This window comes from Cryptomeria japonica, chromosome 11 (assembly GCF_030272615.1).
Source record: "Cryptomeria japonica chromosome 11, Sugi_1.0, whole genome shotgun sequence".
In the NCBI taxonomy this organism is placed as follows: domain Eukaryota; kingdom Viridiplantae; phylum Streptophyta; class Pinopsida; order Cupressales; family Cupressaceae; genus Cryptomeria; species Cryptomeria japonica.
The window spans coordinates 27757758-27779149 of NC_081415.1; the positions used below are offsets into that span (position 1 = coordinate 27757758).

Here is a 21392-nt window from a genome sequence, read left to right on the forward strand (position 1 = left end):
AAATCTTGTGGCTACTTTCATGGTTGCTTACTTTCTTGAATCATTCTTGGTCGAAGTAGTATTTAAATTTGAAGGACTAAGTGTTGAGCTTGATCTTTGGTGAGATTCACGTTCCAAACCACTAGCTTCTTGCTGATTGTAAGAACGCCTTGTGTGGTCAACTGGAGATATTTGGATTACTTAAACCTTCAATCATCATTGAATTATTGATATGTACCTTCATGGTAGTGTTTATGATCCTTGATGAATTGGAAAATCATTAGTCACCTTAGAAGATCGCATCAATTTCAGTTGAGTTGTTATGTTTTGGCGATATTGAAATTGGTAGAATCTTGCCAAATCTAGCCTACATTGAGTCACTCTTAGGATTAGATTAGAATTCATCCCTTGCAAACCCTACCTTTTGATCTTTTTGAGAACTTGTTAGTTTTAGGAAACCCTGTTCTTGCAATAACGGAAACGTAAGGCCCCTTGATGAAACAGCATTCACAACGACCACTGGTGCTTATCCACACATAGAGACCCTACATCAAAGAACCTTGGAGTCACCCTGATTGATCCTTTTTTGCGACATCTTCAGCAATCAGAGACTTTATTCAAGAGAGGATAAGGTACCCTTGGGTATTTTATTCTGTGTATGATTGTGTACAAAATACACGTCAACAAGTTGTAACTTTAAGAACTCTCTCTATAATACTCCAAAGTACTCTTTCAGCCATACTCCAAAACACTTTGAAGCTCATAGAAATGATACGATATGATATACCATCAGTCCTTAAATTGATGATGAGCTAAATATTTATATTTTCCATCTGGGATCTTCAACCCCCTCAATTAATGAGTTAATATACTGTTATTGGATCTTATGTTTTAATCTTGGCTCTTTTTTTAAATGGATTATAGAAATCTTCACTTTAATTGTACTTGACACTTTATTTGGGAATTCTTGGAACAAATCCTACCAAAAATAAACATTGTTTTTTCAACAATTACAATGTATACTAAAAGCAGGTCAAACATCCCTCAAATTCAAATATGATGCACAAGATAACTTTACAAACGAACGTCAGAATAATATATATGATAGAACTTCTTAATTCCTTTTTAGCATTTTTTTCCCCACTACTAGAGTACATAATTTTATATATGAGATGGTAAGGAAGTGGATAATGTTTGTAGTCCAATTATTTAGGTACTAATGCAGCTAGACCTTAGTAAGATCAGTTTCACGTATGCCAAATGGAAATAAATACAGATAATGGCTAGTTTGTTTAGTTGATTGACTCAGAACGAAGTTCACCATGCTTATCACTAGTAATATTCTGAGGCCTTGAAATTTTTTAATATTCCAAGATGATGGTTTAGAATATAGATTATACAAATGTTAACATCCTCCTCCTTGCTGTAAGACTTTCATTTGATTTCTTCATCATTCTTGAGCTTGTGCTGCCTAAATACTTGGAAGCATCAAAATTCAATATTCTAATCCTGTAGTATACTTGTAGTTGAATTTTGTTGACTGTCATGCTGATATTTGCAGGTTCTTGGGAAAATCTGGGCGATAGCACTCAAGTACCACTTTAAAATGCCTCCATACTACACTTTGGTGTTACGTTCTGTGGCTTCCCTAGAAGGTGAGGTAGTTTAGCCTTGGATAGATTAGGAATAGTTATTGGCAATTTCATGGGTAACAAGTATGCATTTGTGACTTGATATGTTTATTGATAATGAAGAAGAAATATCTTCTGAAATAGTTATATTGTGAGCCATCTAATCATTGTTTTCTCTAGTATGGATAGAAAAATAAATTCTTAATCCAAGGCAGTACAGTAATAGTCATTCCATTTCCCTGTACGAGTCTTTTATTTTTGCCATGAAAACTTCTCTTACACTTGCATAGAAGATAGTTAATGAAAATGCTAAAATTTCATGGATTCCCCTTTTTATTTTTAGTGCAGATTATTCAATTTAAAGAGCAATTACAACAGCAAGCTTATATTAACAAAATAACAAGATCAGATATCTTAAATACATTTATCTGAAAAATGCTTAGATATGAATCTAACGGCACTTATCTTTGATTTGTCAATGTGGTATGATAGGTCCCTTGAGATTTGTATCTCTCAGCATCCTTCAATGATGTATTTAAGATATCTGAGTAAGTAGTATCCATAGTCATGGCATTGATATAATGAATAAATACATTATTTCAAAATAGAAAAAAATAAAAACAATTAGGTGGCAATTTAACATCCCAGGTATACATCCAGAATAGTAGCCCAATTAATTTTCATTTGATATTTCACATATAAATGAATTTTTACCAAGGCTTCTTCAAACTCAATGTAGCATTGACACAACAAATTTAATAAAATAATAGTAACCGTTATCATTTTAAAGACTTGCTCACTTAAATAACAATAAAACATATTCAATAACTATTTTTGCAGTTCATGTTATTAAAAGTTGGATCTCTAAATCCAATACAATGAATAACAAACAATATGATTGGTCTAAAATGTGAGATAGCGCGATGTGTGAAGTGTCCCCTTAATTCTTAGGAAATAAGGGCATAATTAACTAATAAATAAATTGCAAGAGACTTCTTTCCAAAAAAGACTCTAATAACACTTAAAATGATGATAATTAGTGCTACTTAATTTCAAGAATGATAGATTATGATACTGTTGTGACGTTTTCACACATCACCCCATTGCAAATGGGGACTCCCCCACTTTTTGCTTTCTAGAGTAGATGTCTTAGCTTAGTCGTCTAGCTTGGCAGTAATTTTAGTGTTATTAACCTTTTGCTTGTGAGATGCAGTGCCTTTGATTGTTAGGAAATGATCATTAGTGCTACTTAATTTCAAGAATGATAGATTATGATACTGTTGTGACGTTTTCACACATCACCCCATTGCAAATGGGGACTCCCCCACTTTTTGCTTTCTAGAGTAGATGTCTTAGCTTAGTCGTCTAGCTTGGCAGTAATTTTAGTGTTATTAACCTTTTGCTTGTGAGATGCAGTGCCTTTGATTGTTAGGAAATGATCAAGTCTGGTCTTCCTCCAATGTTAATTTGAGGTCTTCCTAGCTCTAGATGTTCAAGTGTTAGGTGCAAGCTAGGTGATGGATGGAGGTCAAGGTGACAATTGGGTGATGTTTCACAGTGCAACCTTCAGGTCAAAGCAAGGTATGAATATTAGGTGTGATGAGAAAACAATTAGAGATCAAGTGCTTGATGAATTTTGACGGAGTTTTAAGGTTGCCTTGATGGTGAGGAATGAAGGTGGTTGATGTAATCAACAGCTTAGGTTGGTGAAATTCTACTAAGGAAGAAGTTCCACTTCCTCACCCCTCAAGATCCACAGACTTCTTAGCAAAGTGTCTTGATTGGTCCAAAAGGCCGGCCATTCACCTTACTTTGTCTTGGCAACCTTAAAACTCCAACCATCTCCTTATTTTGTCCTCACATGTCAAAAAGTCTAGCCTACCTCGAAGGTTGATGAATTCATGACTTGGCAAAAGAAAGAGCAGCAATATGATATCAGGCCAAACGAATGGCTAGTTTGGTGAGGGAGTGGATCTGATTGAGACAATCATCAACTTGTTGAAGTCAACAAGTAACTTCCTTCACCCATCTAATCCCCAACCACTTTTCATTAACATCATTTACCCCTTAAGATCCCCAGCCATTCTTCCAAGTCATGTCTTGACCCTTCCAAAAGTCCAACCATGTCATGTCCTAACCCCATCAAATCCCCAGCCAATCATGAGCTCATGTCCAAACCCCTCTAAATCCTTGGCCACTTCATGTCCCCATGTCATGACCCCCTTAGATTTTTTTTGAATTTTTCAATTTACAAACACCCATTAAGGTTAGGAAATATAAACTCAATATTGTTGAAAGATAACCCTTCCACTTTTTGATCACCAACAGCCCAATGTGGGAAGGTGAGAGCATACGGTGAATAGGGGATCGTTAGCTCCAATAATCAACTAAAATACAATGTAGGGTGGCAAGCCAGCCCCCTCCGCTTGTCCAGCAGGCAAGAGCAACTTAAGAAGAATCACTCAACCACTTTTCAGCAGGACAATTATTACAAACAAGGAAATAGATCACTTAATCACTTATGCAGTGGTAGGACTGAAAATCTTAATAACAATCCACTCAACCGCTTATTCAGCGAGAGGACAGCAGTGCAATGAAATAAGATAGGTGGCAAGGCCAGCCTCTTCCACTTATTCAGTGGGAAATTAAGAGCAATTCAAAATATAACTTCTTGTTAGTACTACTAATCAGCATTACAATGATAACATGAACTGCAAAGTAAGATATATCGTTGTCCACAGCTGCAAATAATGCTCAGTCTGATCCACAAGTTACAACTGACTCTCTATCCAAGAAACAACCCTCAACTCCAAAATCTCTAAATCTGATATACTTCCAGCAGACTAAAAAAACACAGACCAGCAACACAATTCACACTAAATCACTCATAATTTCATCAAAACTTGACGGAAGGACATGAAACTGAATGCAAATGACTCCTAGGAGGTAGGCATCCAAGCCTAGAACAATAAACGATTGCAAGTTGACCCAAATGCTTAATGCACGCTTCCCGAAGCATTCAGCCACATGGTGCGGCCAGCCAAGGGGGGCGATTTACAATATAAATTCAAGACTCTAAATTAATCTCTACAAACTTGCGAAATGCATCGCCCAATCCATAGGAAAAGATAGAAAAAATACCCTAAAGCACACAAAATTCCTCCTAAGACTTATGATGAAATAACCACTTCAGCTCTACAACCAATCAGCAACCTGAAAACTCACAAACACACCAAAACACATCAAATGACCCTACTACAATGAATTCCATCTGTTCTTCAGTGTAAAGAACGATCTTCAATCTCAACTAGTTGCTATCTTTCAAGCAAGAAGCCAAGAACCAGCTAGGAGGTATGCGTTCCCTGAAGCAATCACTCTGGATTTCAGCAGCACTTCGTTGCAAATAAACATGGATGTCCAAAACAAGAGTCCAACACTCTTATTTATAACTTTTTTGGAGCCCCAAATTCAAATTCAATTCCCTGTAAATTGCCATGAAATGAAATGAAATGGCATTACACTTGGGCGTCCAAACTAAAATATCTTTTATTTGGCAAAATCATATTTTTCCCCTAAGTGGCCGCTCAAATAATCAATCATCAAATATAATGTAAAGTCATAATCCTTTTTAATGAAAAATACCTCCATGGGCGTCCAGACTTAGGTTATAAATTGATAATTTAAATATCAAATCAACCCCCTTTATGTCATACACAAGTTACGCCTAGGCCAAGGGGAAAATAATAAAGTATTAAAAAATACTTTAACTGTCATATACTAAATACTGCTCAAAATAATCTGAAGGCTGAAATCCTGAAAACTACATTGCCTGACATAGCTTCGGAACTGAAGCACAGCAACCTCCCAAAAATAGCACTACCAAAAATAGTACTTACTATAAATAGGATACTACTAAAAATAGTAAGTGTTTCCAAAGTGATTTTGACCACATCCTGAGCAGCTGTCGTAAAGTCACTCGATGCAGATGCATGTCGAACCATCCTGAAGCTCTCTAAAAACCCAAAAAGAATCCAGAATCCAAACTGACAAACTTCCACAAAAGTACCAAGGAATCCTCCTAGAAAATAGGAAACCCTAATTTTTGCTTCTGACTAGCCTAAGGGTCTCTGAAATAGGCTAATGGCCAACCACACTGATTACTGTTGAGAAGGGGACATTACACCCCACCCCTCTAAAACCTCGGCCACAATACTCACAATGTCTCCACACCCCTAAAATCTCGGCCATGACTAATATCCATGACTAGGCAATGAAGAATGCATCATTGATATTTGATTAGGTGGCAAGGTAAGTTTGATGAAAGATCAAGACTAATAATGACTTAGAAAATGAGGTGAATCTTCCACTTATCCCTCAAAGGCCTGGCCTTCCTCATCACCTTACTTCCTTACTGCCCCAAAAGCCCGGCCATGTCATGTTTGACAGGTCAAAAAGTCCAGCCATAATCATATTTTGTCCAGACGTACTAAAATCTACGGCCAAGGGCAAATAGATGAAAATCAGACCTACAAAAAGTTTGTATGCCACTTGGTGGAAACACCAATCAGATCTCTAAGAGGTCAAGTCTCAGACTGAAAGCTCCAGATCAGACCTGAAATCAATAAAAATCAGACATGAGATCAGATGTTATAACATTATTTCACCCATTGGGAGTGCATTTCAGTTTAGGAAGTTTGAAAAATGTGTGAAGTCTGTCTATATCCTATGTGCTTGATGTCTTCTTTGTTTATTTTGTAGGAATGATGTAGGAAGGAGACATTGCAATGAAGAAGGAATCAGATTTATCGAGTGAAAGGCTTCAATGGTGCAACTTAGAGAGAGAAAATCACAAGGAAGAAAGAAAAGACAACATCTAGACAAGGAACACACTACAAAGAAGGCGATACAAGAGCAAGCATAAGAGAAAGTGCTAAAAGAAGGAATTTTAAATTATCTTGAATTTCCTCTAGAAATCCTAGAATTGTTGTGAGTACAATAGAAAGAGTAATTCAAGAGTAGTCAAGGTGAAGGAATTCAGGTCTAATGCAAGGGCGAGACACAATATGCAAAAGGAATAGGTGAAGATGATCAAGTCAGGCAAGATAATGCAATTTGGGAATATCTCCCACCACCATCTCATTCCTTCCATCATCACTGCATGCTCTTGAAAATGTTGAGTATCAAGAGATATTCCCTAAATCACAAACACATTTGATGAGTTACAAGGAGTAAGGTGAGGTGGTGCCCAGTCATCTTCAAGCCAATCATATCATTCCAAATAAAGGACATCTAGATTCAATGCACTTGACTCATCCAACAAGGAGGATAACTACCACATTTGAAGGCACAAAGTTCGATGTACCTAACCTCATCACTCATTGGTGCATATTCAAAGGACATGTGTCCAATTTATTGTAATTTTATCATTGGGCAAGCATTAAATGTTATGTAATGGGTATAACAAATCCTAATAAGGGTTTCTATATTTCAATCTTGGCCATTGATGTGGATTTGACCCTGGCCATTCATTTGTAATGAGCTCTCTATAAAAGGCTCCACTCTCTCATTTGTAAGGGTTAATAGTTGATTGATAGACAATAGCTGATAGCAAATAGCTATAGTAGAGTAGGAGGAGAAGGCAGAAATTGTTGCCAAGCTTATAAATAAGCATCCTTTTCACTGAATTCATAGTGGATACTGGTGTTTCTTCTACATATTGCATGATTTCTTTTTGAATCCTCATGTTAGATGAAGTTCATTGATTCTGATGGAGTAATGTGTGGATGTTGATAATTCCTTGGTTCATACTATTTTTAGTTGGATAATTTTCAATTGCAGAGCATAGTTAGCCTGAACATTAAAATGTGCTAAGTTCAATTGTGGATATGTTTATTCAAGTTGCGCCAATGTATTAGGTATTTGGGTGAATGATTCATGATATGAAAACCTTTCATTTCCTTGGAAGGTCACATTAGTTTGGTGTAGTTGTTGGCAACATGGCGAAGCAAAGCTTGGCTAAGGAATGTGTATGTCCTAGCATGATCCAGTGCTATCATTGATCTTAGGAGTAGATTAGATTTCTCTATACCCTCATCCTTTTTATCTTTTTTTTTTAAATCAAGTAAATTCCCACGTTTCAGCCACATTCAAGCAAGTTCATGCAAAATGTTAATCCTCCTTGTGATTCAACCGATATCACATCAAACCATTGAGCTTATCCACATGCCAATACCTAACATTTGGAACCTTGGAGTCACCTCAATTGATCACTTAGTTCAGCATTTGAGAGGATTTTGTTCAAGAGGATAATATACGTTGGTATTTTATTTTGTGTATAAACTGCATAAAAAACACATCAACATATACCACTTACAATGTGATGTTATATGATATATTTATTACTAATCAATAGAATAGAGTATCACTGCTATATCTGATGTATCTATTAGATTTATGCAAGGATGATCTCTTGTTCTATATCTAATCTGCACTTCTGCTATAACAATAGGAATTGTGCAATATGAATTGTGTAATCAATTTTGCTGATAGCTATCTCTGATATGGCACCAAGAAATATTCTTCAATCTGCTTATGTTTCTTATAGCGACCATGTGTCTTGTTGTTCTTGATTTCTCCTTGAATGAATGTATGCAACCTGATTAATGCCAAGAGGTTGGTGTTCAATTGAGCTAGAGAAACGAAAATCGCCATGAATCGCCTAAACTCGGCGAGTCCGAGTCCGAGTCATACTTGTCGAGTCTCTGGGACTCGGACTCGGACTCATCCGAGTCTCGCCGAGTTGGCGAGTTTGGCTCAAACTCACCAAACTCGGCAAGTCTTGAGCCCCAAACTCGACTACTGGCTGGGTTAGTAAAATGACAAAAAAAAACATTTTAAAAAGTTTTTTTAAAATGAATGGTATCGTCTTTGTTCACTATAACCTCCGCCTGAGAATGAGAAAAAATAGGGTTACAACATGCCAGCCAATAGAAAAATAACACCCAACGGCTTTATTAAATAATAAGTTTTTTTGGCCTCACGGGGCGCTACCCCTCGACCCCGCCCTGTATCACGACAGGGAGCGCGCAAGGGGCGCTACCCCTTGACCCCACCTTGGGGGCGCTGCCCCCAAACCTCCGTCGAAAAATATGGGGGGAAACTGCGTCGATAGAAGTAGGGAAAATTTAACCTCTAAGTCTAACACTGATTGGATCAACCAGGTAGATATAGAGGCTGAGACTGTAGCCATGGCAGAGGAGGAGCAGAGAGCACGAGCACAGACAAGAGATTCAGAGGCAGATAGTGACACGGATGTTCCTGATGTTGGTGAGCATGGCATGGTGTCACGGGGAGCGGCTATGGCTGTCGAATCATCCAGGACCTACCTTAGACGCCTTCGCAGGGGGCCGGGGCCGGAGGGTGTAGGCTCCTCTGAGCCATAGGCTTGTAGTTGTATTTACCTTTGGTATTTATATGAAACATTTGATGATGATCATATGATGACATGGATTTTTAATTCCATGAGTTTTGTAATATTGTATACATTTGACAATATTTATATATCTATGTTTGTTATTTCCTTCAGCTACAATTTGCGTTTATTCTTATGTGATTGATGTATACTTGTATGTAATCAAATGAGTCGAGTTTGATGATGTTATTGTGTCTTTAAGTGTATTCAATAAAGGGTGCCTGAAACAAGTTTTAAATCTTTAAAATTCTCTAAATTTCTTGATTTTTTCACTTTCCCAAGTCCAGCCGAGTCTGGAGCCGAGTCTGACACCGAGTCCCAAGTCTGAGTCCGAGTCGAGTCCGAGTCCCGTTTCTTTGAATTGAGCCAATCCAATAAAGGATATGAATAGAAGTAAAAGACAAATTCCGATGATCCTGATTGGAATGGTATCGACCTTCGTAAATATCCACGATATGGAATGGATGCATCCTTTCATACTATCCTCTTGATTGAATCCCTTCATTAATTGCAGCCCTTTGTTCTTCATTGCACCATTTCATAATTAACAAATCTGTCTTTGTCGCATCTTGACAAAGATTAATATAAACTTAATGGATTGGATGTTATTTGCTCTTAAACATGTTTTATGTTTTTGACTCTCTTAACAGATTGCACTCCTTATTTTAGATGCTTCTTAATTCTCCTTTAATAAGTCTTTGACTTAAGTATATAGATCACTGACCCTTGTCTTTCTTATTCCAACCAATCCCTTCGATTTGAATAAGACAAAAGGAATTATAAATTGTTGTTCTTTATTCTTTATCACCAAATCACATTTTATTATTACAAGTCGGTCTTTCCAACCCTTCTAGAGGGAAAGGTCATAGTGACCTATTGGAGGCCGACACTTCAATTCAATATTCTTGGGATAATGTTTCTGTGTTTTAATGTCTTGAATAGCTTTTCTGAGTTCTTGATTGAGAATATGATAATGCACCAAAGCCATATTGCTTGATTCCATATAGACAATATAATTATTGGCAAGGTCTAAGAATGTGAGTATCAGATCCTCTATCAAGGTTGTTTTGATTGACAGTGTCATCTGCAATTCACAAGAAGTTAGTCACAAACCTTATGTAAGATCTTGTTGATCCGATGAAACTTTTAATTCATGGAGTAGGTAGATGTATACAGTATACACAACTATGAATATAATTATTTGTGAGATACACAGTTGGGAATATATGTATGCATTCTTCAATCTTACATGACTATATGCATAGGTAGATATGTTAGATTAAAGGAGGTGTTGTAAGGGAGGAAATTATATTATTTGCATTGGGAATGATGCCCTTGTTCTATGCATTTTTGGAGTGATGGCTCTAGATTTAACATAGCCTTTCAATAGATGGCCATACATCATGATACAATAACATCAGTCTATCTGTTACACCGTGTCAATATTGCAGGGGTGGGTCTAAGTATTACCGCCTTGTGTAAATCCACTAGTACATGGAGATCTCTTGATTCTAGGAACGTAGAGAAACTCTTTTCTTTATGACTAACTTAAAATCCATTTACAAAAACAAATATTTCATTTTTAGGGTATACGTCCTGTTTGTATTTTAAGGTAAACATCCTGATCTTTTTATCAGATAGCTTTTGTGTTTGTCACAAGGACTTGTACATATAGTTTAAAGGGATTAATCCCAGGATTAGCCTCCAGCATTATGTGTAACATTTATTAACATTTCTATTGAATATTTGAACATTTGGAGATCTCTGAATGTTTGAAAGGGAACTTGGAGCTTTCATGTTATTCTGAGACTTAGTGTTATCCTTCATTTAGTCAATACGATCCAACTTGACCTTTTAAGCTACAAAGAAAAACTCGTGTATGTCAGATCATCTTTATTTTGTTGATGTCTTAGCATTCAAGGTATCTGATGTGTTCTATTTTGCATAAAAAGTTAAAACACTTTATATGTGCTGATATAGGGGTCCACTCCTTGATGTTGTACTTGTGTTTTCTTAGAATGACTGTATGATCATTGCTAATTTATTCACACATAAAAGAGACTGCTGCTAGTAGAGTTATTACATGCTTTCTTAGTCATTCTTTTCTTCTATCCTTGGTATCTTTTTGCTTGCTGCTGAAAGAGGAAACCATTTTGTTCCAAAAATGTCTTTACATGTATTTTTAATGTTACTTTTGGGCAGTATGGCCTGTGTAAGTCTTTGATTTTGAATAGATACTTTGGTGGTGTTGATTGTAAGTCGAGATTCTCCAATCGTCTGCAAGATATGAAAAATGTGTTTTGGTCATGCTTGGCACTTGAAGAGAGTTTGGTTGTTGAAAATAACATTGGGTAGAATTTTTTGTATAATCCTCAATACAGTGTTGATACCTGTTGTTGACAGGTTTGGCACTAGCAGTAGATCCAGATTTCAAAACATTTCAAGCAGCCTATCCTTATGTTGTGCATAGGCTTCTTACCAATAATTCAATTCGTATGAGAAAGATATTGCACTCGGTATGTTTTCGGCATATCTTAAATGGATCCTGTCTTTATTAATTATTTTCAAGTTCCGTAATGTTTTCCTGTTATTGTATGTCCTCTTGGAATATGAGACAATGAAATTTTTTACGAGTTAGCATTCAAATTTGAAATTTCAGAGAAACAGAGTTTTGGTATGCATGCAGCATTAGTCTGGCAATGCTTTTCCTTTGTTAAACCCATGCTTTCATGTAAAAAATGTCTCAATGTTCTATCACAATTTTAAGAGGCATTTTCAAATCAGCATTTGATTATAACATGCGTGTGCCGCATGCATAAACTTGCTAAATATGTGGCTGTAATCTAGTTTGCTTTCTTGTCACTGCAGTTGGTATTAAATGAAAGGAAAGAATTTCAGTGGCCTAAAGTTGCTTTGTTCTTAAAGCTAGGAGAACAACAGTTCAAGTAAGTCCATTGTAATTTATCTTTTTTGTATTTTTTACTTACTGTTTGGTTGTTTTTAAACATTGTATATTTTCCATTGTAATCTTTAACCTCAGAACTCCAGGCATTCCCTTTTTATTCTTATTCCAAATCAACTCTGGATTAGTAGGGTTCCAAAATTGACAGTTTCTAGGAGGTACCATATATATCTAAGATATGTTGTTGTCTATGAATGGATATAACCCCTACTCTTTATAGATGCCCAAAATTGAATAAGATACATTGTTGTCTATTAGATAAATATTTAATGAATGACATATGGTATCATTAATGTTTCATTACAGTACATCGTATGTTAATGTGATGTCCTTGCACATAGGAGATGTGCCCCGACCACCATGTGTCTGTATGGGATCATTGTAAATAATTGGATGCTCTGGTGGAATGCTTGTGGAGCCACCCTTAATGCATGTGGGTGTCGCACTCTCCACCAAGCTGGTCTATTGGTGTAGTGGTTGGGCCTTAGTGGGTATCAAAGCTGAGTTCTTAAGTTCGAGACACACAAAGCATGGTGGGCTTGTATTGTCCCCTTCCGCGTAGTCCTCACTTAAATCTCCATGTAAGTCTTTGTTTCTATGGGGTTGTCCTAAATCCTCGTGCTTGAATGGAATGCCTATAGGCCACCCTTAACAACTGTGGGTGCCGCCCTCACCACCAAACTGGTCTTTTGGTTTAGTTGGGCCTTAGACATTACAGTCCTCCCTTCCCTTTTACTTTTGAGGAGTAATATCAAATAATTAAATTAATTAATTCCCTTAATCCCAACTATAGCCTACAAGAATTAAATAGTAGAAGGGGACATTATAGTTAATAATCTCTAATAAAATGTAATGTCCCCATTTTTTGGAGAAGAATCTTTTAATTAATTTAATTAGTTAAGTTGTCCAAATTATTATTATTTTTCATGGATAGCTTAATTAATAATATTAAGTTAATTATGTATAAACTATAAAGTTATCAAATAAATTAAAAATTAAAAGATGACTTTATATTTAATTAATTTAATAAAGTGACTTAATTAAAAATAATATCATAAAGTCACTTAAGTGAAATAATATTATTTTAATATTATTTCTAGAAGCTTCTGGATGTTGGTGTGAAAAAGTATGAAAGGAGATCAAGTTGAGCTTCAAGGCAGCCAGGAGTTGATAATTGAATTGATTGGGTTTTGTAGAACCAAGGGGTTTCTTCAAATCATTGTCTTTGGGAACGAAAACTCCCATAGATTGCATAACTGAGGGAGTGGAAGATCTCTCAAGGGGTTGCATTGAGGAGATGATACTTCAGTCATCTCATTTGTGCTTTAATGGAGGCCAAGGGCCAACTTGCTAAGGTACGATTTTGGAGGAGTCAAAGGGAGACACTTTGGGTGTGAAGTCTTCATTGGTTGTGCTACCCATATGCTGATTTCACCTTCTAGTTCACTGAGTTATAATCAGAATTTAATCATGATTGAAGGTGGACCACGATGTGCATATTGAGCCCAAGGAAGCCACGAAATTCATCCCTTGGTTGTAGCCCTATCTTCCTAAGGACTGATCGATGGTTTGTGTGGAAGGAGGTCTAAGCAGCTGTTCGATAACATTGTAGTCTGAGTCTAATTGAAGCAGGTTCCATGACTTAGCTTCAGCAGTGCTTCGGGTTTATGGTGTATTCAGCACTCCATCATTATGTTCTCTAAAATGCATTGATTCCAATAAGGGATTCACTCTAGCAGCAATCTGAAGATGAACAAAGGAAGTTGCAGGTGTCAGTTCAGTTGAAGCAAATCAAACTTCATTCTCTTCACCCACGATTTTGCTTATATTGCTTGATTCAAACATCAAATCAACCATTGAATGTGGACGTTATATTTTAGGAAGGTTGTCGATGAAGTTTGGTGATTGAGAAGTGGACAAATTTGAAATATCCCAAACTCGGATATTGCTTCAAATTTGATATGGGTTTTTGTTTTTGCTCATGTTTTGTCACATCATAATGTAATCTTGCAACATGCAAACATGCAGATTGAACATGCAAGATGAACAATATAGATTTTCACGAAAATCAAACCAATGAAATACAGAGAATCTAAATAAGCCAATGAAATTCTTTTGATATAGAAACGTATGGCTGTTTACAAACACATGCTGCTGTTACAAATCAGAAAATTTAGGTAAGACATACTCTGGAATGCCTCCATGCATAAATTAACAAACCCCTTTAAAAACTGCTAGATAGATCATCAAAACTCCATTAAAACTGATCAATGATGTGCAACTGTGAATCCTGAGATGAATTCACCAAGTGGGCTGATCTGGGTTTCTGTCCAAATAGCCAATCCTCTAGGGTTTCCGTCCTAGGGTTTACTGAACCTGCAAGCTAAAGCTCTCAAGCTCTCAAGGAAAAGTTTGTTTTTTCTTTAAATAACAACTCAAGAATGAATCCTCGTTGCACTTTTTCCTCCTTTTATAATACTTTTCCTTTTTGAAAGTAACACTTTATTTTATTTCTCACTAAATTTACTTTTCCCCTCAAAAGTGACTTTACTTTATAATTTGTTATTGACATTATTATAAAGTCACTTTATAAAATAAAGTATGTCCAGCTGTTAATTAATTAAATTTAAATAATCCCATAGGACTTGGGACTCTTTTAACATTTAATTAATTAATTATCACTCAAAGAAAAGGGGACATTACAAAATTGCTGCCAATTAATTGCTAATCATCTGCAGACCAGCAGCAGGGGCGATTTTGGGAGATAGGTTGATTTGGCATGGTGGAGGCTCCAACCAACACGATATTGCTTGCTTCTTCAAATGTAAGGTTAGGTAATCCATATCAGGTTCTATTGGCATCATTATCTCCTTGTATTTCTCAGTTAGAAGTGTATGTCCATGGCTGTAAAGTATTTTCACACTTTCTGAGAAAACTATGATTAATTGCTGAGTGATTGAGCATTGATTGGATCATTGTAAAAAGCTCATTTGATTCATAAATAAGGAGAAATAAGTTTGCCTACCATTTGCTCTTTGTTCGTTGGTTTCATGACAACTGTTTGACGAAATTACAGTCAGCTTTTAAAGTGTGATTTTGTTTCCAAATTGGTGTAATCACTTTGAGCACTAGTTGCACATTCATCCTAGGGAATTATGCCATCAATGGAAGTTGTTTGTTAGTCATTCGTTGAAGAATATTTATGGTTAACATCTCCTCAATTAGTCTGAAAACTCTGAGACAGCCCATCAGCATAACACGCAAAATTTATAAACCACATAACACACAATTTGACAGCCATCTGTTGCAAATATTCCTTGCATTTTCAGTCTATCCACTGCAGGGGATATTTCATAACATAATTAAATCGTTTAGATGATTGAAGTTACTATAACTCCCAAAGTTTCACTTCAGCAAACACACCAATGTGGTCAACAATTCTTTTTTAAGTGATGTATAGGGATAAAGCAACAAGCTTGCAAATGCATTGCCATTGCGTGAGATGTTGCGTGGAAACAATTATGTGTGGAAGATATGTCCTGGAAATGCACCAATAAAGGTGAACAAAATAAATAATATAAAGTTGGATAGTGTGCACCTCCACGCATACACCCTTTTCTACAAAAGCTCCATAAGATGAGGATGACATCAACATATGTTGCCTAAGAGGGATGGCATACTCATGAAGACCATCTATAAAAGGTACACTAAGAGGGAGAAGTGGTGCAGGAGCACCCGGGCGAGTCAGCAATCAGCACCACCCAAAAATATTTTCAGTTTTGATGTGTTTGGTTGGCATTTCTCTGTCTGTTACAGAAGTTTTGTTCAAAGAGGCACATGGATCTTGTCACACAAGTCGTTGCATTTCATGATGAAGTAAAATGTGGAAACATAGACAGGGCACACAGACTGTTTTGAAGAAATGTTGTCTCACAATCACCAAATGGATTTAGATAAATCTAATTGGTAGGCATAAAACCAAATTCCACAATCCTGCCTATATCCTTGCAAGCATGTAAATATAGTTTTATAATTGCAACATTTATGGATTAATCCAAAAGGCTTAAGTTACTTTCAAGCAGATGCAATTGGCTGGTGCAAGCCAATTTCCACAACCTTTACAAGCATGCTCGATGTTAGTATGCATCAAATGTTTCATAGATTGCAAGATATGCACAGAATGGATTTGTGAAAAGGCTTTATAAGACTTTCGAGCAAATGCAAATCGGCAGGTGCTAACATCCTCCCAGCCCATGCCAAAATAGGAGCTTTGAAACTGAGTTTGGACATCCGTCGAAACTTAGATGGTGGAGGGACTCTGCCAGATGTTGTGGTTTCAACTGTCCTGCCAGACATGTATGCAAAATGGAGAAGCATAGATAGGCACATGAATTGTTTTAAATTGCAGGTTATAGATGCAAGCCTTTTATTTTGTTAAACAAATGAATATGTTTCCAAAAACTATCGGTTTAGCTTCCAAAAGCAGTAAATGGACATTAAAACCGAATTGAAGTGAGGGGAAATGAAGACCAAAAGCTTCAGGTTCGATGAAGAGTCAAAAGGCCATCACATCACTTGCGTATTGGTGGTTAAAAAATGGCACAGGAGAGAACAGGGAGCAGCATCAGCCAAGAAAAGGTTGACTGCAGAATTTGAATAGGGGAAGGTCGTGAAGAGAGGGAAACAGTAAGAGGAAGAACATTACATCAATATAGGTAGCGCAGGGATTAAAGAAGGCACAGTGCAAAAATAGAAGGGAGTTTAAACTCCCCAAGGTAATCAAAAGGCACATTCAAATCGAGCAGCTGAAAGAGAAACATTATAAAATGATATAAAAAGAAAGAAGAGGGCATCAATGTGGGACTGGTCAAGAGGGAATTTAGAGAGGCATCGACCCAAATGAGTGGGTATTGACCAGGGTGAAGTGTGGGGCTGCAAGTGGCAAAGTTGCAGAGAGGGCCTCAAAGGTGGAGGTCATTGGCCAAAATGAGTAGCGACTGGGTAGAATCAGAGTAAGTTTGCTGGTGTGTAGATTGAGGAGTGAGCAGTTTGAGAGAGGCCCATTGAAGGCCAAATGTAATTGTGTAATTTACATATTGAAATGTATGATGAATGATAAAATTTGTTATTCAACTCGTGGCAATCTGTTTGTTTCCTTGTGAGTTTGTGGGTTTGTAGCAAGAGGGAATTTTCTCTTGCATCAAGGAGGTCCACATCCTCTCAAGATGATGAATCAAAAAATAAAACACAATAACTTCTCAACATAACTCTTTTAAAAAGGCACCAACAACATAAGAACCAACAATTTGGACCAGAAAATTGAATAACAAAAGCCAATGGGGAGAGACTACTTTCTGCCCAACCATTATGGCATCATCAAGCCGAATGGTAACCTTAGCCATCCCCCAAGCCAGGAGAATTGACTTGGACCCATGTAATATCCCACTAATTTTTTTTTGTTTTTTCAGGCCAATAGCAATTCAATCACAACAATTACCCGTTAAGGTTAGAGTAATAAGCAAAACAACTAAAGGGAACCCTTACACCTTTTGTTCACCGAGAGCCCAGACTGGGAGGGTGAGAGCATACGGTGTTTCGAGGATCGTCAGCATCAATAAACAAACTGAACATTACAACTGCATGGGCGGCAAGCCATCCCCTTCTGCTTATCCAGCAGGATAGAAACTAAACTTCTTGGCGGTAAACCGACCAAGAGAACTATTACAAGAAATAGAAGTTCAATCACTCTACCGCGTATTTCAGCGGGAGGACATTGCATTAACAATCACTCTACCGCATATTTCAGCGGGAGGACCAAAACATTGAACTTTATCACTCGACCACTTATTCAGCGGGAGGACATTACATTAAAACATCACTCTACCGCATATTTCAGCGGGAGGACTATTTATCAAAGAAAACTGAATTACAAAACTGAGAAGGCGGCAAGCCAGCCTCTTCCACTTATGCAGTGGGAAGTACAAAATAAGCAGATAGAATGGGGATGCTCAGTACTACTGAAACAATCCTTACAATAAGGAGATGAGATGAGAAGATTAACTGCAGATTTCTACACAATACTGTAATTTTCTGTTACACTGCTCTGCAGGCTGAAAGTACAGTTCCAGCAGCCCACGAAAACATGAAAATACTCATAACTCACTCAATTCTTACCCGAATTGACTCAAATCAAGCCCAATCCCACCATACATCCAATACAATGACAACCAATCACAGCCACACCCCAAACAACCCTCTTTTTATTTTGCACGCATCCCAATGCAACCCAAAAAACCCACGCCTAGATTAGGAATTTCGATTTTGCATAATTAAATCAATACTCAAACAAATGGGCTAAAAACTTACAAACTTATTTGCCAGTGCTGGGAAGGAAGATAGGAATAATACCCATAACTATCAGACGCTCCAACAAAGAGACGTGAGCAAAAATGTGTTTCAGCCACAGGCAAAACCAGCAAGTCCAGAATCGTTGCAACACCAAGATGTCTATGGCAAAGCTCTGAAAGCGATAGGAGAATACAAGGCACAGCTAGGTACTGTATTTCAAGTACGAAACCGGGTAGCACTAGGGAGACGCACTCCGAAGCCTCAAGTTTTGTCGCCAATCCGGCAGCATAACATTACAGATTTTCAAGATGGTGCAAATGGGAACCCAAGCCTCATATTTATAACTTCATTCTTCAAATCCAAATGACATCCCTCCAAATTCCACGCTTGCATTTGAATTTCATTCCACTTTCATGTGGACCCAAGAGTAGCGCCCAACTCCCTAAGTCAAAAGTCACGCCCAAGAGAGGGGAGGACCCACGTTGGACACTTAGGCACAAAAATGGCGATGTAAAGTGAAATAATATCCCTTTTTAAAAAAAAACATTTCACATCCCATAAAATAATTGAATTTCGCCCAACTTAGGATTAAACAGGCATTAATCCCAAATTTAATAAACCAGCATCCAATAAATAGATTAATTAAATATTAACCTTAGGAAAGGAAATAATATTTAATTATGTTGCAAATATCTCCCCCACTGATTATTATCACCTCCAAGATGAAACTGAACCCGGACGACCACAAACTGCTGTAGAATTCAAACCCCTGACTACTGCCAAAAATAGAAATGTGCCACCCAGCCACTTACTAAAAATAGTAAGTCAAGAATTAATGCTCAGAAAAATATGATCATCGCGTCCAGAGGCAAAGCAAGGAGTGTTCGGTCGGACAATGGCACCAGACGGTCATCCCCTGACTTACTAAAAATAGTAAGTCTTCGTTTCATCGATGCTAGACCCTGATTACTCATTCCACCTAGCCTACGGGTCTCAGGAATAGGCTAATGGACCTCTGAAAGAACATCAGTGAGAAGGGGACATTACAGTCCGCCCTCCCCAAAATTGCTTGTCCTCAAGCAACTGTAAGGCTGGATGCAATAGAATCTCCTCATTCTCCCACGTAGCATCCTCTGCTGGTAGATTCTTCCATTTGATCAAGTATTCCCTGATCACTCTTCTCCTCAAGGTTCGCTCCCTGAATTCAAGGACAGCTTCTGGAACCAAAACCAACTCTCCCTCCTCATCAAGTGGAGGTAGCTCAGCTGAAGCAACTACATTATGTCCCAAAGCCTTCTTAAGGCGAGACACATGAAACACATTATGGATCCTGCTGCTTGCCGGTAATTCCAACTCATAAGCCACTTCTCCAACCCTTCTACTGACTCTGAAAGGCCCATAGAATCGAGGTTTCAATTTCTCAACCCCACTCTTCTTGAGAGTAGACTGCCTGTAAGGCTGGAGCCTCAAATAAACCATGTCGCCCACCTCAAAGGTGCGCTCAATACGCTGCTGATCAGCATACAACTTCTGCTGATTCTGTGCATGTTGTAGATTGTCCCTCAAAATTCTCAGAATATCCTGACTTTGCTGTATCATATCTTTCGCCTGAGGGGTTCTGCTATCACCAAATACCAAGTCTGCGAAGCTAGGAGCTTCATAACCATATAGTGCCATGAATGGTGACATCCGGATGGACATGTGATAGGAAGAATTGTAACAATACTCCCCTAGGTGAAGCCACCTCACCCAAGTATTCTGCTGTTCCGAGACATAGTTTCTGAGATAACCTTCCACCCACTTATTTACTATCTCGGTCTGTCCATCAGTTTGGGGGTGATAACTGGTGCTTGGAGTGAGCACAGTCCCGCACAATCTGAAAATTTCCTGCCAAAAGGCACTTAGGAACTTGCTGTCCCTATCACTCACAATGTTCTTCGGTAAACCATGCAGTCTGAATACCTCTCGGAAGAACACTTCAGCAACTTGTGCTGCTGTAAAAGAGCTGGTAATGGCGAAAAAATGAGCAAACTTTGTAAGTCTGTCCACCACTACATAAATACTATCTTTCCCTTGAGCCCGAGGCAACCCCGTGATGAAATCCATGGAAATACTTTCCCATTTTTGACCGGGAATAGGCAAGGGCTGTAACAAACCAGCAGGTAGAGTGTGCTCATCCTTGTTCTTCTGACATGTATGACACTCTTTAATGTACTTCAAAACATCATTCTTAAGCCCCTTCCAAGAGAATCTCTCCCGGATCTGCCTGTATGTCTTGAAATAACCTTGGTGACCAGCAAGGGGAATGTCATGGAAGGTCTGCAAAATCTTCTCTTTTAACTTAGATTCAGGTACTATGAAGATTCTTCCCTTGTACAGTATCAATCCTTCAACCAATTTGTACCTTTCATCATGAAAAGTACCCTCTACAAGACTGATTGCAAACTGATTTTTGGCATAATCAGCAAGCAACAACTCTTTCCAACCAGCAGTAAGCTCGCAGAGTGAGCTCAAATGGGGCCTCCGTGATAAGGCATCTGCTACCACATTGTTTTTCCCCTTTACATACTCAATATCGAAGTCGTAAGCTTGTAGCTTACTCACCCATTTCTGCTGTCTCTCATTCAGATCCTTCTGGTGCATGAAGTGCTTAAGACTGTTGTGGTCAGTCTTGACAATGAACTTACTTCCCACCAAATATTGTCTGAATTTTGCAAGTGCATGCATTATGGCAAGCATTTCCTTGTCATAAATGGAGTATAGTCTCTCAGGACCTCTCAACTTTCTGCTCTCAAAAACTATAGGGTGCTTATCCTGCATGAGGACCGCACCAACACCTTCTCCAGACGCATCACATTGTAGTTCAAATGGCCTGGTAAAATCGGGTAATGCTAAAACCGGGCAGGAGCTCATGATCCTCTTAAACTGCTCAAATGTTGTCTGTGCCTTCTCAGACCACTCAAAGGCCCCTTTCTTGGTAAGATCTGTAAGGGGGGCAGCC

General features: G+C 37.9%; 1 protein-coding gene across 1 annotated transcript in view; it reads left to right on the forward strand.

The window, feature by feature from the left end:
* LOC131070828 (uncharacterized) overlaps positions 1-21392 on the forward strand; it is a 170452-nt gene that overhangs the window by 106379 nt on the left and 42681 nt on the right. The window contains exons 10-12 of the mRNA XM_059214336.1: positions 1541-1634; positions 11485-11597; positions 11950-12026. Coding sequence (XP_059070319.1) covers positions 1541-1634; positions 11485-11597; positions 11950-12026 — 284 coding nt within the window. The remainder of the gene's footprint in view (positions 1-1540; positions 1635-11484; positions 11598-11949; positions 12027-21392) is intronic.